Source organism: Emydura macquarii, unplaced genomic scaffold (genome assembly GCF_026122565.2).
Source record: "Emydura macquarii macquarii isolate MOO-44397 ecotype Brisbane River unplaced genomic scaffold, CSIRO-AGI_Emac_v2 contig_2676, whole genome shotgun sequence".
Classification (NCBI taxonomy): domain Eukaryota; kingdom Metazoa; phylum Chordata; order Testudines; family Chelidae; genus Emydura; species Emydura macquarii.
The window spans coordinates 13,460,841-13,478,493 of NW_027132813.1; the positions used below are offsets into that span (position 1 = coordinate 13,460,841).

General features: G+C 43.4%; 1 protein-coding gene across 1 annotated transcript; it reads right to left on the reverse strand.

Annotated features, from left to right (window-relative positions):
* Window positions 1-1,118: 1,118 nt before the first annotated feature.
* Window positions 1,119-7,710, reverse strand: CUNH1orf115 (chromosome unknown C1orf115 homolog). Its single transcript, XM_067565402.1, has 2 exons — window positions 7,321-7,710; window positions 1,119-2,521 (listed from the first exon to the last, which is right to left on the reverse strand). Exons 1-2 carry the CDS (start codon window positions 7,597-7,599, stop codon window positions 2,402-2,404), a joined length of 399 nt encoding a protein of 132 aa, XP_067421503.1. The 5' UTR covers window positions 7,600-7,710; the 3' UTR covers window positions 1,119-2,401.
* Window positions 7,711-17,653: the final 9,943 nt, after the last annotated feature.

Consider the following 17,653-nt stretch of genomic DNA (forward strand, 5'->3'; position numbering starts at 1 on the left):
CTTTAAAGGGCTACAGGACTCTCGTTCATTGAGCTTGAGTTTCTCTTGCCAACAAGCCTCCACCTTTTTTCTTTCCAAGCCCACTACTAAAAATTCGATCTCTAGCCCCACTTTGAAAATTCATTGATAGCAACGAGCCTATTCCATAAAAGCTGCAGCACCCAAAGGGAGATCATAGTTCAGTAGACAAGAGAATGCAGTTACCTTTCAGTTACCATGAGGCTGAGCAGTTTACAAGCTAAAGTTCATATTTACCTTTGCGGAAAGTCGTTTGTGATAAACATGCTAGATTCTGGGAGTTACCCATTAGCAAGCAGACATTATATTATGATGTCAGATCAGCTGGCTGGGTATGTAACATACATATGGAATAAAAACCTGAGACATGTATCCCTCTTGCTATTGACTCCTCCACCCAAAGATTCATTAGTATCTCAGGAGAAGGCAAACACAGAGCTGTAAAAAAAAGGGGCGGGGGGTGAAATTAATCCAGACATATTTGGTGACTTGTGTGAAGTGAAGATTGCGGGTCTCAGTGCAGCCCTGAGCGGACAAGAGTTCACATTGCAAAAAAATACCATCCCAACAGATCCAACAAGGCTGCCAGTGGGTAGGTTTGAGCTGACACACCAAGGACAATATGGTCCCTGGACACTTAGGCCTGGTCTACACTGCCACGCTGGGTCAACAGGAGATATGCAAACTACGTACTGTAGAATGAGTATCTCCCGTTGACCACCTTACCACGGTGTCTTCACTGCGCTGCACCGACGGGAAATGCCCTCCAGCCAATGCAGCGTTGTTCTTTTCCGGTGCGGGGTGGAGTTACTGCGTCAAATGGAGTGCACTTCCAGGATCGATTGAGCGGATCTCCACTGGCTGCTCAATTGATCCCGCTGTGTCGACCCGTGGAGCCCGATGCAGCAGAATCAGTATAGACATTCCCTTACCTACTATCTGTCATCCCTAGAGGTGGTTTCTCTATAGCAGGGCGGAGGCCCATTAACAAAGCAATGTGGGGAAGCTTGCACTGCAACTGCCTATGATGTACTTGTTCTGTGAATAAAAAACTTACTTTCATTTGTGCACTTAAAAATAACATTCACAAACGCAAAGGATATATTTTTACTTTTATTTATAGTTTGATTAGAAAAGAATATAAACTTGTCTTCATTTTTTTATCACTGTTCAAAGACACAATCTGGCTTGTTAAGAGAAGCAATTCCAATTCATTCATAATAAGGCAAAAAGAACAATCAAAAAGATTTAGTTAAAAGACTTGCAGAAAAGCCTAATTTAGGACTCCAGATATTAGTAATGAATGAAAATGCTTGATTTCATGTCAATAACAGTTCAGATTTGTCTCCCCCAAAGTGTGATGCTAGGAGATCTTCATCCGGATTTCTTAGCCCAGACATCTGAAAGTTTCATTTTGATATGCTATAGCTACAGTTTTCGCTAAATGAAATGAATATGGAGTTGTGGGCCTCAGATGTGCCCAGTAGTGTTTTTTTCCAGAGAGTCTTGTAATATTTGGTATTTTTTCTTAAAATCCCAACTACCACAGTCAAGTGATTACACAAGAGTCTCAGCTTTCATTTTAAAAAAGTAATTTTCTAGCCCACACAATTGCAGAGAAAACCTTGAAAACATGCCTAGAGTGAACCCCAAAGGCTCAAAAACCAGAAAGCAAACCAAAAAAAAAATTGTATTTTCTTAAAATCTTGTGATTTTGCTGGGCCTAAGGCATGATTTCTCAATGTTTGGAGTTGACAATATTGAGGAAGTAAAGCTTACCATGTCTCAGACCCTGGGTCCAGCCCTGTGTATAGTATCTGAACATATTTATTTTAGCTATCACTGAAAAAAGCAATAAAATACACAAGCAAATCAAAGGCTACATATGAGGCTACCTTTTCCTAATATCTTTACTATCTCTATTTCCTTCTATTGTTTTGACTATTCCTCCTCTTAACCAGCATCAATTCTCCACTGCTTCTCCCTCCTCATCCCCATCCTGTTTTTCATTCATCTCTCTCTCCCTCTTCTACTTGCTTTCCCTTCTTCTTTGCTCTTTCTCACACATAGCCTCAGGCTTTAGCAAATTAATTCATTTTTAATTACAAACTTTAGCTCAATTAATCTACGATTATTTCCTTGGGCGTGCACATTCTTTCACTTGATCTGATTTTAATAGTTGCAAAGCACTGAGATGTTTGCATGAAAGACGCTGTAGACCTGCAATTGTTCCATTCAAATACTCTGCCACATCAGTGTCTTCTTTGTTGCTGTTGTTGAAAAGAGTTCTCAGATGCAGGTCACAGCAGTGGATCTAATGCTAGGACAGTACAAATCTACGAAAGCTCATTTCTTCTTCTTTTTGGGGGCAGGCAGAGCCACTCTAGCGGACCAATGATGCTACGGATGCTGCCACTCCAAAGGGTGCTGCATACGCAGTTGCTAATCCTTGCAGGCCAATCACCAAGTAGCGACATCCTTTCTGGAGAACTTTGCCAACATTCTATTTTTATGGAAGGGTGGGGGGGCGGGAGGGGAGAGACAACAGAAAGTATCAAATTAAACAGTTCTGGGAGCTCATATAAAGAGTAGCCATTTTATATATACTTCCATAATCTCAGACTATGAACTGACCCACCGTTTTCTTAAGGCTTGTCTTCAGAGGAAAGTTTTACTAGTTACACCAGTATAATTCAACTGATATAGTTATATCAGTATAAATTGCCTTGTGGACACTTATTCTGCAGCAAGAATGGCTTTTTTGTTTTATTTTAAACATCTTCCAAAGCAACAGAAGCTAAACTGAAAAAAGGCACTCATTCAATAGTGGGAGTTAAAACAGAGTGATACCAATGTAACTATATGTGTTTAAACTCACACCTTAGCTTATACCAGTATGGCTTTCCCAGGCAAATAAACCTTAAGTGCATTATAAAGATTATTAGATTGCTTACATTTAAAAGGGACACTAGCTGGTTAAAATTGGAGTTGGTTAAAAAATGGGATGAAAGCTTAATGGAAATGTACACAAACATTTCGACTTTTTGTCAACGTTTCATATTTTGACCATCTCTATTTAAATATCTATAACTCACACATTTGTTTACAGCACTGCAGAAAACCCACTAGCTTATTCAAACTGAAAAGATGAATCTAATTTTCATTTCAGTCTTTGCTTACATTTTGTGTTCTCATGATTGGACAGTTAAACAGTCTGGGCCAGTTCTTTTTTGTTTATAGCTAGCTTCTAGTTGATTTGACTTTCAGGCTCTCATGGCCCAGCACAAGACTGCAATGTTTGTATTGCACACACTGCAGGAGAATGTTTACTGGTTTAAAACAAAAGCAGTGGAAGCCAATCCATTTCTACTATAGCCTTAGCCTGTCCTAACATTGGATTGCAGCACCTGAAAGACCAGATGAGACCGACAATGTCCCTTCATGGGCCAAATTCTGCAGGCATCCTTCCCATCAAACTCTAAACCAGTTTTAATAGCTTTAGGGGGGCAAGACTGAGAGGCTGCACAGCCCAGTGGGTAGGGCAGCAGATTGGGACTCCGGACACATGGGTTCTTTTCTCAGCTCAGCCATGGATCTGCTGTATGATACTGCGCAAGTTTCTGCTCTTCTCTATGCCTCTGTTTCCTTCCAGCGTTTTGTGCCTTCTCTACATTTAAGAGTTTTGCCAGTTTAACTATATAGGTGTCATTAAACAAACCAAACCTTCCTCCTGTAGATGCAGTTCTATTGGTATAAAAGTGCTTACACCCACTCCCAGGACTACCATAAGATATACTGGGATAAAAACTTTTATACCATTACTACTACTGTGTCTGCACCAGGGCTTTTACTGACATAGCTGTACGTGCAAAAAAAATCGCAACCCTAACAACATAACTATACTAGTAAAATTGTATGTGTAGACTAAGGCCTGGGCTACACTAGGGAATTAGGTCAGTATAACTATGTTGCTATGGGGTGTGAAAAATTAACACCCCTGAATGATGCAGTTAAATCAACCTCACCCCCCAGTATTGGCAGCACTATATCGATGGGAGAATTCTCCCAATCAACCTAGCTACTGACTCTCGGAGAGGTGGATTAACCACAGCAATGGGAGAACCCCTCCTGTCCGCATAGGTAGCGTCTTCACTGAAGAGCTACAGTGGTGCACCACTGTAGCGGTTTAAGTGTAGACAAGTCCTAAGTCTTAGACCAGGGATGGGCAACTGGCAGCCACTTCCACATCATTTGTTTGGCTTGCTCATAGGTTGCTAGTGAAAATGTTTTTTGTGTGGGGAATGAAGGAGGCTGAGTAGGAGTATGGCCATGGCTGACCCAGTTAGCACCCCCATCCACCCAAATCTGAGCATCAGGCACAAATAAAATGGACAAAAGAGTTACCAAAATTATTCAAGAGGAATGTTACTTTCAGAATAGGAGTAATTTTGATCTAAATGATAATAGTTACTGAAGTAAAAAATTGTTACTGTTTCCTCTTAAAATTTGTGTATGACTTTCAGGGACACCTTGACTAAACTGATCATTGTATAGATATATTATGTTGTATTACACTCTTTTTGTTGCTGCTGTAAAAGAAAAAAATCCACTCCCTAAAACTTATCGTTAATTGGAATGGTGTCAAAATCAGAACACTAAGAGAAATGCAGCACAAAGAAATGTAAAGTATCCATCACATGGATGAGTTTAGTGCAATTTCCAGACTGAAATGACAGATTTTCTACCCTTTGATCTAAGTGAGAGTCAGTTTCATTCCTTTTCTTACAAGACTGGTTTCTTCTGAACAAAAAAGAAAGTCAGCAGGCTGCTTCTTCAGATTTAACTAATTAATTGTCCTTCAAGCAGACATTTCTCGTTCATATTGAATGGCAGCACTGTACTTCTAGAAAGCCTCACAATATGTATGGGTGAGCTATTTAGGGATGTTTTTAGGTTAGTTTTTGTATGATTTTACAGATGTAGGAAATCTTTTGGACAATTAATATTAGTTACTATCGTGAGCTGAGTACTCACCACTTTAGCACAAATTTAATTTTCAATGCAAAGGAAAGGTTACAGCCATAGAATAGTGAGTGTATCTTTTTAGCAGTCTGCGATTTACCTCCTAAGAATAATGGAGGTTGGTGCTTTTATGACATATATTTACAAGTTCTGATGTTACAATAAAGAGTTTGAGAAATAATTGTCAGCTACTTCCTTACCCTCTCCCTGAGACCCTGTAGGATTGTACACTACATGATTTTGTGGTTAAGGCACAGGACTACGTGTCTGGGCACCTAGATTCTATTCCCAGCTCTGCCACTTATTTCTGGTGTAACCTTGGGCATATCACTTCATTTCTCCATCTGTAAAAAGGGGTAATAACTCACAGGAGTTCAGAGGACAAATTCCTGGTGACCCTCTGAAAGAGGGTCTCTTAGTGCTTCACTTTCAAGTGACTTCTAGTGCTTTATGTAGTTTCATTTTCCCTTTTTGTTCATCTATGTATTGTAATTTGGCTCCTATCAGCACAATATCTGAACCCTTTCCATACATTCATCAATCCTTACAGCACCTTTGCACAGTAGGGAAGTATTGCCCTATTTTACAGATGGGGAAATGAGGCACAGAGAGATAATGTGACTTTCCCAAGGCTATGTAAGAAGTCTGCGGTACAGCCAGGAAGTGAAAGCAAATCTCCCTAACCTCCTTCACCGAACAGCCTTTGCTCCTTTGGTTTTATTTCCTGAAACAAGCACTTGACCTCTATGGCAGGGCAATTATACTTGTGTTTGTCTGGTGTAGTCATTCCTTTTTTTTTTTTTTTTTTTTTTTTTTTTTTTGCACACTCTGTTTGCATTCCCTTTTCCTCTGAGTTTTGAATATGATTTTGTGATATTTCAGTTCACTAGCACATGATGATGCTGAGCAACTATTTAAAAACACCTTCCCAGTTAATTTTCCTTTGTCCATCTGATCAACAGAATAGTATGAGAGAGAGAAGAGGAGCCTGGCTCTTCACCATCAAAGGAGGTGGCAACAGGAAAAGACTGTGCCCGTTAAAGTCTGCATTTCCAGGTGTCAAGCTACAAACTGGGAGCTGCTGACACATTTAGCCACCCTGGAGCTTGACAGTCCTGCAGTACATTCTTCCTCTGAAGCAGCATTGCATGGTGGGGAAGGTGAAGAGAAGGCGGTCGAAGGGATAGAAGAGCGCTGTAGTCTCCAACCTCCATTCTCTAACACAGAGGAGGGAGAGGTTGTCCCCCACTAATAGGTCTCAACATAAGCACCACTGCCACAGACAGAGTAGAGAGATCATGGCCATGTATTACGGCGCCCATTAAAAATGGGACCTGCAAGGAAGGAAAGTGCGGTGGGGAGAGGGCACTTCTAGAGTCTAGTCCAGGCTCTGCTACGATTCGCTGCGTGACCTCGTGTGAGGGACAACCTGCCTGTGCCTCGGTTTACCGATTCCTGAACCGGGGGTGATGTTTACACGCCCCACAGGAGTGCGGTGAGCTTGAACTCCTGCGTGCTTACAGAAGGGCAAAGTGTTCACAACACCCAAGGCTTTCTCCGTAGCATGAAGGAAAGTCAAGTCCCGGAATCGGTATTAGGAGAGAAAATGCACCGAGAGCCCAGGCTGGCCCATCAGAGCCCATGGCGGGAGGAAAGGGAAAGGATCCATTGAAAGCCCATGGGGGAAGAGTTAAATCCGCCCGCGGAGAGGCGAGTCACCGCACCCGCGGCCAGCCGCCGGAGACAGGCTGTCTAAAGCCGCCGGGTCAGTTTCAGGCGCGCCGGTCGGTCTGGTGGGCTCCTTGAGCCCAGGCTGGCCCCATGGGAAGCGGTGGGACGAGTTATCATCAACCCCTTCCTAGCCCGTCCTCCGCCTGGGGATTTCAGCCCCCGGCCCCAGGGAGCAGCGCAGAGCGACTTCCGCCCGCCCCTGGCCCCGGCGGGGCTGCCCGGGACCCGGGCTCGCTCCGTGCGCGCTGACCGCTCGCCAGGGGGGCGCCCCAGCTCAGCTGCCCCCAAAGGGGCGAGGCGGTTTCCCCGCCGCCCTGCGGGTCGGGCTGGCGACGCTAGTGACCGCCCGGGGCCGGGGGCCACAGAGCCGCGCTGGGCGGGTGTGGCGGGGGCCGTGGCCGGCACGAAAGCCGGGTGGGGGGGTCCCCGTCCCCCCAGGCTGGAGCCGCCCCGGGCGCCGCGTTTGTTAGCGGCTCCCGAGCCGGGCCGGGCAGCTCGATCCGGGGCAGAGGGGGGCGCAGCGCCAGGGCTGGGCAGCTGGCTCCTTACCTTGCTGTACTTCCTCAGCTTCCTCTTGCACTTGCTGCGGCCCGCCGAGCCCTCCGGCCGCGGATCGGCCGCCTGCCCCAGGGGCTCGTAGCGCTCCGGGAGGAAGGCGAAGCGCACTTTCCTGGGGCGGGAGGTCCCCTCCTCTGCCTGGCGCTCCGGGGCTCCCAGGCTCTCCTCCTCCTCCTGCTGCCTCGCCAAGATGGAGACTTTATCCTCTCCGGGCCCCACCGAGGAGAACTTGGCTTTCATCTTCCCACCCAGCCTGGCCCCCACGGTCATGGTGCTGAAACCCTCTCCCGCTGGGGCACAGCTGGCTTAGGAGACAGGCTCCACCTTTGACCCCTTCCTCCTTCCCAAGCACAGGAAGGGACTTTCAGGGGCCTGGCAAGGGAGCGCAACAGGTGGAGCTAAAGCCATGCACGTTTACATCCCATAGTCGATTGGAACCTCCCCTGGCCAGCCCAGAGCCCAGCAGAGACCGGTGTGCAACAGCCACAAGCAAGCCACTGCAGCCTCGGTGCCAGGCTCCTGCAGAGGCCTTGAGCCTTGATCCCTGCCCCTCCCTAGGCCAGGAGAAACGAGAACCGGGAGGTGTTTGGTGAGGCCTGCCGCTACCCGCTTATTGAAAGTAGCAGGGTGTTTACAGAGCTTCCCTGGTTACCCCCGGCCTTCCAAACCCATTGGAAATGCCAGGGGAGCACTAGAGCGCTTGGCAGGGGCATGCTTCTGAAGAAGACACTAGCCCCCCATGTCCACATCTGTCTTTTCTAAAACCAGCTGCCGCCCTGCCCTTCAAACCCTAGCCTTAGTTAAGGCTGGCAAAGCTTTCCCTAATTTTCTGCAAGGCCTCAGCCTCCCCTGGATTTTGCTTCAGGCCCGGTGCAGAGAGCACAGTACCTAGCAGCTCAGATAGGGGAAGAGTCCTGCAATTATTAAGCCAGAGTAACAGGACCCACATCAAAGTCAAAATTATGAATGACATGGTTCTTGCAGGCCTGCTTCTGCCAGACAGCCCTGGAATTCCCCACAGCTGCCGTACAACTATCAACTTTAAAGTCAGCCAAAGTGTTGATATTCTAAGCCCTCCACCCCCTTATTAGAAAAAGCCTGCGACTGCCGCCCTGTCTGGTAGGAGCCACCGTGGGAAGAGCACTGCCAAAGAAGCTAACTAGTTTTTAAAGAGGTTATTAAATCTTCAAGTCCATAACATGCATGACAAAGAAGCAGGGTCTAGACCAAAAGAGCAGAACTACAGCTCTCCCAACAACAGTCTCACTCGTTCTTCCCAGGGCAGGCGGGGGTGATTGGCCTTTGGCTTTTTGACTGGAATTCATTAATGAGCTTATTCTGTTCGACTTTGATGTAACCACTAGAGGAATTTGGCCAAGGCCTTCAGCATTGTTGCATGGCACTGTTCACATACGGATTCTGAACTCTGCTTGCACTATTCAAGATATTGAAAGTTACACACGCTTCCCCCCCCACCTGTCAGAAAAATCCAGTCCTACGGTGCAGCTGCCCCCTCCCAAGAAGCTTGGCCTCGGCGTCATTAAATGTGAGGAATGCTTAAACCAGGAAAGTTGGCCACAGAACTACAAGGTAAGAAATTTCCCAAGTTAAAGGCAAAATATAAGGCCCCACAGCTAATGGTACATTAGGGAAATTAACATTCATCTTTAGTTAATACTGCCCCCAGTCAGAGCAGACAACTAGGAATCTAGAAACCAGCCTGGTGCTCTCAGCTGTGCAAGGGAAAAACTGCCTGACATTGGGGAAAATAAGGCACAGAAAGATCAGACAGGGGACTTATGGGAGATCCTTGTTTAACGGGTAGGTAAAAGTGTGCACATTTTTTACTTTTTGCCACAGTACAAGGGGTCATACACCTACCATCAGTGGCATTTTGCAGTACACACAGAAATTAATCTGTTTTTCTCCAGTGATTTATAAACTGGCTATGTAGAGTCATATCGTGAAGAAAATTGATGAGCAAGATGCAACACTACTGCAATTCTTCTTGAAACTAACTGTCAGAAGAGAGTTTGGGTCAGTTTATGGTGTGAATGTGCTAGACAGTTTCACACGTTAAGATATTCAAAGCAATTTGAGATCTTAGACATCTTCCATTAAAATTAATATGTCTAAATCCTTTAGGCGCTTTGAAAAATCTCAGCCATAGCATCTAATCTTACAACTGTCTAGTCTCACTGAAAACATATGATAATTTCCCCCAAAAGAACTGTGATATGTATATGCAGTGGCAGTTCTTTAGAAGTCCAATTGCCTCACTGTCAAAGCAGCTAAGCCAGTGTTGATAGGAATCTCTTGCCAAATTCATACCACTGCCTTCATGTTGAATGATGGTGCCTCATTTGCTCAAAGAAGCAGTGTCAGGCTTAAGGAAACAACAAAAATTGCTACCAAAACATCACTGAAAAGTAATTTTCCTGTATTCATCATTTTTGCTGGTTACCAAGATAGAAATGAGGAAAAGAAGGAGGCTAATGACCCACCACCACTTCCTCTTAGTAACAACTCAGCACTTCTGAAATTCAAAATCACTCCTGAGAATTATTTGACTGTGAAGTGACCTCCACTGGCTCATCTAGTCTGGTTCCATTTCCCCAGTGTGGCAGGATCAACTTCATTAGCACTGACACACCTCTGCTGGGAAGGATTTAAGTCCAGCCTCAAATATCTGAGCAGGATGCAGAGCCCCTCTTGATGGCTTGTTCCACTGCCAGCTCTTTTTATATATACTTTTTACCAATATTTAACATAAAATTGTCTCTGCTGCTGCTTGCTCTGACCTCATAACAGTAATAATGTGCATTTAAACCTCGTCAGCAAAGCACTTAAAATACTTACTAGCTTAAGCACATTCTTAAGTGATTTGATGAATCATAATTTTATATAGCACCTTCCCCCTAAAAGCTCAAGGCTCTTTAAAACACAAAGATAAATTAAGGCCCAGTCGACACACTGAAAAGTTCTATTGGCATAACTACATTGGCCGGGGTGTGAAAAATACACAGCCGATGATGCAGCTATGCTGAAATAACCCCCAGTGCAGATGCAACTGTGTCAACAGCAAAAGGCTTTGACATAGGTAACTTCATTTGGGGAGAAAAACCCATTCTGTCAGTATAGGCTGTGTCTATGCTAATATAATCTCCACAATATAAACATATCTAAAGTCTTGCAATAACCCTGTAAGGAGTGACCGGGGCCTGTCCTCCAAGCAGGATTCCTTTTATGTGTTTGCACATCAGAATTTCCTCTAGGTTGTCTTTTCCTTTACAAACCTGGGGAGTGGCCAGCACCAACACCTGCACACAGATACTACCTGCTTTTTAGAGAGATCCCACCACTGGTCAGATTGGCAGGAAATGGGGACTGGACTGTGAAGGGTGCGGGGGTTTGAGCTCATTCCCTTTTAGTGGGCTCAGCCTTTCCTTCTCAACTTGTAAAAAAGATTTTTTTGTGCACTATGAGCCTGATCCAGAGCCTATTCCAGTCTATGAAGACTCTTGTTGATGTACATGCTGGAAGTAGAGGGCCTGCTGCAGCCCCTGGCTTGAAGTGGTTTTCATTATATACAGGGCTTACAGTTCGGCTCTATGGCTGTCAGCGTCCCAACTATAAAAATTGTTCCCATACCCACCCCATCTGTTGACTTCAATAGGGTTGTGGATCAGGACCCAAAGCAGTTACTGACCATGGTATGCCTCCCATAACCTGCTCTTCTCACTCCTTTAGATCTTTGTTCACCTATTTTTCTTGTTTAAACATCCACCCTCTTAAATTTTCATCATGTTAGTATTTAGAGTATAATGCTCAGCATCAGAGTACTTTGGCAGCAGATAGAACAGTGTATTTTCTTCTCAGTTCTCTCTACTTATACATTTCAAAGGTTATAAACTCTGCCCAATATGACAGTCTCCCTCACACATTCAAATATTGAAACTGGAGGGAATATTTTAGTACCAATCAAAGGAAAAAAGTTTGTTGGTTTTTGTTTCACAATGTCCTCCCTTACATTTCAAAATGCGACATTTGAAAAATGTAAAAATTTCAACAAGTTGGTCAAAAAGTGGAAGATTTTTATGATTTTTTTTAAAAATTCAAACTTCAAAAATGTGAAATTCCCACAAAATTAGGAAAAAATGTCAACCAGCTCTAACAAACATACATGTTACGAAAGGGAAGTACCAGTGATTCAATTCACACAAGTAATCCCATGGCCCAGTCAGCAAAGCAGCAACATGGTAAATGCATTCTTCTAGGATTGACTATGTATGAGTTTAATAACTTTGCTTTGTAAATAGTGACAATTTCTGACAAGCAGCTGAAGTAACCAAAAAGTATACAGTATACTGCAGTTTCCTTTAATGAGGTTTTGCTAAGCAAATTGCTTGAGTAGAGATATGCTCCTTTACAGATTAAGCAGTTAAATTAAACGAGACTTGTGTTCTGAGCACTTTTTTTGCATTGAGATGCCCCCTGTCGTTACACTGCTAGCAGTATTTAGTGGTTAGCGAAAGTGCTATAGTCATTTTGGGAACTATGTGGCAGTTGTACTACAGTAATTGTGACATGGCAGACCAGCAGAGTGTTCAGTGGACAAATGAGAAGTACGAAAGAGCGGGCAATACAGAATTGCCCCCATTTTTATAAATGTAGGTCTTTAAACTCACTCCCTTCACATGCCATGTAAGTTGCAAGGTACAGAAATAAAGGTTACTTACTTGTAACTAGAATTCAGGAGAGAACTCTGTATATTCCCACTTGTGTACTGCGCCTCCTAGTGGTGCCACTACTTCAAGCAGTGTCCATCAAGAGCACATGCGCCCCTTGATACTCCTCCCTCCCCTCAGTGTTTCCGAAAGTTCCAAGGGTGAGGCTATTAAGGGAGCACTGAGCCCTCAATAATCTCAGTTCCTTCCACTACTAACCCAGAGAGACCACAATAGGACACTGGGAAGGGTGGGGGGGAGGGGGGGGAAAGAGGAGGGTGTGTGAGAATGTGCAGTCATCACAAAGAAGTCTAGTTATAAGAAACCAACCTTCATTTCTTCTTCTTCTAGTGTGTCTGCATATTCCCACTTGTGAGTAGCTTGACAAGTTGAAAACCCACATAGGTGGGAAGAGAGTCCTAATTAAACAAGGAATGCTCAGCCAAATTTGGCATCTGCTCTAGAAACTAGATCTAGAGAACATTTAGTGAATGTATGCAAGGACTTCCAGGTAGCACTCTTGCAAATTTCCCTAATAGGAACATGCTTAAGACAAGCAAAAGATGGTGTTACAGCTCTAGCAGAATAAGACCATATAACAAACAGGAATTTCTGTTAATTTGTAACACTGAATGGTGTGTCGTTTAATCCAATCCAAACTGGAAATAGTCGAGTAGAAACACTATTCTTAGTATAAGAAACAACCCATACAAACTCATAAAGCTCTGAGTTCGATTAAATAAAATACAAGAACCCTTCTAGTAAAGTATGTAACACAGATTCCCTTTTATTACTATGAGATGTCAGAAAAAAACCTGGTAAATTAATTGTCTGATTAATATGAAACTCAGACACTAATTTTTGTAAAAAACCTGGGATCAGGTCTAAGAACCACATCATCTGTATGAAAAATCCTAAATGCCGAGTCAGCCATCAGGGTGTGCAATTCACGCACCCTTCTGGCTAATGTTATAGCAATAATGAAGACTGCTTTAATAGATTAATTTAATAAGGAAGACTCCGCCAGAAGATTCAAAGGGTGACCTCATAAGTATGGATAAAACCAGATTAAGATCTCAAAATGGAACTGGATCTCTTAAAGAAGGATACATATTAGATAACCCCTTCCTTATCTTTTAACAGAACCAAGTACAGTGATCTACCACCAACCAAAACATGATAAACTGAAATAGCTATTAGATGAACTTTTAAAGAATTAGACAACCCATCAGATTTTAATTACCTTAAATATTCAACAATACAGAGTATGTAAACTGCAAATGGAGAATCAGATTTTCCCCACATCCAAGTAACCAATCTAGTCCATTCTAGTAGATAGTTTTCTAGAATTAAGTGGTATGTTCTGTACCAGTGAGGAGCATGACTGTTCATGAGTAGTCAAAGTCCAATAGCCCCAGCCATCAGGTGAAAAGATTGGGCACCTGAATGAAAGATCTTGCTCTGTTGCTGTGATAAAAGATCTGGAGACAAAGACACATGCAAAGGCCGTCTGACAGCTGAAACATGTCCATGTACCACTGCTGTCTCGACCAAGATGGAAAATTTAAAATTAATTTCTGCCTTGTCTTGACTAATCTATTTTACCACTTTTTGGTAAAAGAACGGGGGGAAAGGCATTCAGAAGGCCCCTTCTCCAGCGTAGACAGCACCTGAAATGGGCTGATTGTCTCTCCCTGCTCTTGAACAGGAGAGAGGACACCTTTTTTGGATTCTTTTAACAAACCGGTCTACATCAGGCTGACCCCAACAGGAAAAAATATCTTGTGCTTCTTGATCATTCAGAGACCACTCATGAATCTGACAACTGTCCCTGCTGAGACCAGCTGCTAGCAGATCTCATCTCCCATCTCCCCATGGGCTACATTTTGTGAAGAATTCAGAGTCCATCAATCTGACCACTTCAGCACCTAACTGGAAAAAATGAGGCCCCCCCCTTGTTGGTTCATGGTCACAGGGCTGGCTCTTTAAGAGAGTTGGATGCCCAGCCTACCTGTGACAGCTGCACAGAAGGGAATGAATCAATCCCAGCTCAACCTGGGGATAGATAGTTAACTGCCTAAGAAGCTGGAAGGCAGTTATGTAAGGAGCACCTGGGTGTAATAAAAGGCTGAGGAGAGCGCAGTTGGAAAAAAACTCCAAAGCAAAAGCTCTCCAAGCAGGGAGGTCTGGGAGAGACCCTGGGCCGACAGGGGAAAGACTGCAGAGCTCTCTAGGCAGCGAGGAAGCTAGAGGACTTACCACAGAAAGAGCTGCCGCTGGCACCTGGAGACATTTGGTTTGGGACTTGTCCAAATGCTCCATTTTGAAGGCATTATTAAAAGGGAGAAATGTTGCTTTCAAGAAATGTGTTTGACTTCTCCTTGACTGGGCAGTTTAACTGACCCCATTGTTATTCCCCATTATTACTCATCCTGTTGCTTTATTCCTCGCTCCTCCTTCGGTTCCCCACTGAGTTAGCACGTGAGAGCTGGACTGCTTCTCTAGATATCTTGATGATCTTTCATCAGGTAAAACAGGGCAATTAAAAAAATTACTTCTATGAAATATATGCATCAGATAGGGTACAAAGAGGCTAAGTTCATTGTTGTCTTTTTTAAAATATGGAAAGATCACTAACCAGGTGGAAAGTAAATATCTGAATACTTGACTGAAATGACTTAATTGGTGTCACTTCCATGCCTAGTATGAGATCACACAATTGAGCACATCATCACACTCCCTATTCAGAAAAGACAATGAAAGCTTGGAGCACAGAAACCACAGCTTAACACGAGAAGCGGCCCAAAATTTCACATTGCAGCTACCAGAAAATAGGTCACAGCACTAGTAAGATTTCCCTTCTCCCAGTCCACCCCCCATTCCCAATGCAAGCTACTTGGGTGGATTGAGAAGGAGCTGTTTTACCAGGCTCTGTAAAGATGCTGATGCTGAATATGTGTAGGGATTGTGTGGACTGAGTGAAATGGATATAATCAAGGTGGTCAGACTTCATGATCCTAATGGTCCCTTCTGGCCTGAAAAAAAGGAAGCCTGGATAAGGATATCTGGGTTTTATTCCCAGCTCTGCCAACCTTTCATTCCCAATTTCTAGCAAGTCACTTACCCTCACTGTACTCAAATTCTTCCATCTGTCAAATGGGGATAGTGATTTTTACTCCCTATTGTAAAGAGCTTCGAGATGTATAGGTAAAAAAAGCACTGTAGAAGTACTAAAGTATACTACTCACTTCTTATCCAACTTAAAAACGGCAATCAACATATACTCACTTTGGGAGCTAATATTAAACTAGGGAAATCCTGTTTGTTCCGAATACTTGTGCTCTAGTATCATAAATGCCCCCCCCCCCCCAGCTCTGCTATTAGTCAATTATTGCAAGCACAATTTAAAGTAACTTTATATTAAAAACCCACATTTCTTGACAAAGCAATAAACTGAAATATTTAAAAATCTATCTATACATTTCTGTTCTGAAGATATAGGGAGTCATGGAGCTGGTGGTCATGGTACATACAGGTACCAATGACACAGGGAAAGTCAGACAGAGCTCATAGGAGGTCAAATTTAGGTTGCTAAGTAAGAGATTAAAGTCCAGAACCTGCATAGTAGCATTCTCTGAAATACTCCCGAGTTCCATGTCAGGGCCAGCTAGACAGGCAGAACTGCAGGGTCTTAATGACTGGATGAGACGATGGTGTTCAGAGGAGGGATTTAGGTTTATTAGGAACTGGTGACCTTTTGGGAAGGGAGGAGCCTATATAACATGGATGGGCTCCACCTAAACCAAAACAAAACCAGACTGCTGGCATGTAAAATTAAAAAGGTCATAGAGGATAAAAGCCAGCAGGGGAAAGGCAACAGATGTGGAGGAGCAAAAGGTTCAGACAGATTATCCCCTTTAATAAATCCTCTCCTAAAAGATGTCTCTATGTTTTAATAAAGAGGAGAGGACAGAAATTGATAAAGTTCAGGTAGGAACTGAAGAGAAACCGTCAGACAAAAGAGAGTCCCCATTCAATTACATCACATGAAGGCAGACAAGTAAATAGACAAATTTTATAAGTGCTTGTATACAAACCTAGAAGTCTAAATACTAAGATGGGTGAACTTGAGTTCTTGGTATTAAATGAGGATACTGATATAATAGGCATCACAGAAACGATGATAGTAGAACAATGGGACACGGTAATACCGGGTACAAAATATACAGGAATGACAGAGTAGGTTGCACTGATGGGGGAGTGGCACTATATGTGAAAGAAAGTCAAATATAGTAAAAATCTTAAATGAGTCCATTTGTACCATAGAATCTCCATCTTCAGAAATTCCATGCTTGAGTAATAAGAGTATAGCAGTAGGAATATACTACCAACAGTCTGATCAGGATGGTGATGGCAATTGTTAAATGTTCAGGGAGTTTAGAGAGGCTAAAAAAAAAAAAAGAAACCCATAAAAATGAGGGGTTTCAATCATTCCCACATTGACTGGGACCATGTCACCTCACAATGAGATGCAGAGATAAAATTTCTAGATACGTACCACTACTGACTGCTTCTTTGAGCAGCTAAGTCCTAGAACCCACAAGTGGAGAGGTGAATCTTGATTTGGTCCTCAGTGGCACACAGGATCTGGTCCAAGAGGCTCCAATTAACATCCTTGTAGGGGGGGAGGGAACATACCAAAGAAGCCCACGATAGAACCATTTAACTTCTTCAAAAAGGGAAACTACATAAAAATGAGGATGCTAGTTAAATGGAAATTAAAAGGAACAGTCGCAAGAATGAAATGCCTGTAAGGTGTATGGAAACTATTTAAAAACACCATAAGAGGTTCAAACTAAATGTATACCACCACTCCTCTCCACCACAAAAAACAAAACTGTAAGAGGACCCCCCAAAAACACCACCATGGCTAAACAGAGTAAAAGAGGTGGTTAAAAACAAAAAGGCATCTTTTAAAAATTGGAAGTCAAATCCTACTGAGGAAAGAAGAACAAACTCTGCCACGTCAAGTGTAAAAGTATAATTAGGCAGGCCAAAAAAGAATTTGAAGAGCAAATATCATAAGACACAAAAACTAACAGCAAATATTTTTCAGTACATCAGAAGCAGGAAGCCTGCCAAACAATTAGAGGGGCCAATGGGTGTCCAAGGTGCTAAAGGAGCACTCAAGGAAAACAAAGTCATTGCAGAAAAGCTAAATTAATTATTTGATTCAATCTTCAATGCAGAGGATGTGAGGGAGATTCCCAAACCTGAGCTGTTCTTTTAGGTGACAGATTTGAAGAACTGCCCCAGACTGAGGTGTCCACAGAGGTGGTTTTGTAACAAATTGATAAATTTAAAAGTAGTAAGTCACCAGGACCAGATGGTATTCACCCAGGAGTTCTGAAGGAACTCAAATATGAAACTGCAGAACTACTAACACTGGTATGTAACTGTGGCAGGCAGCCAACTTTCCCCTAGCGGGTCTCACGCTTTGGTTGCTTGTAGTGGGTCAGGGCATCTCTAGTCACCCCGTCTTCCCCGAGGAGGGGGTAGGGACCTGGGCCCACCCACTCCTCCGGGTCCCAGCCCAG

What these genes read in the sequence shown, in the direction of transcription:
- CUNH1orf115 (XM_067565402.1), bottom strand. Translation starts at nt 7,599, where the DNA reads ATGACCGTGGGGGCCAGGCTGGGTGGGAAGATGAAAGCCAAGTTCTCC. An exon ending in AGCTGAGGAAGTACAGCAAG is followed by an intron (nt 2,522 to 7,320) that starts GTAAGGAGCCAG and finishes CCATAAAAATAG; the next exon opens with AATGTTGGCAAAGTTCTCCA.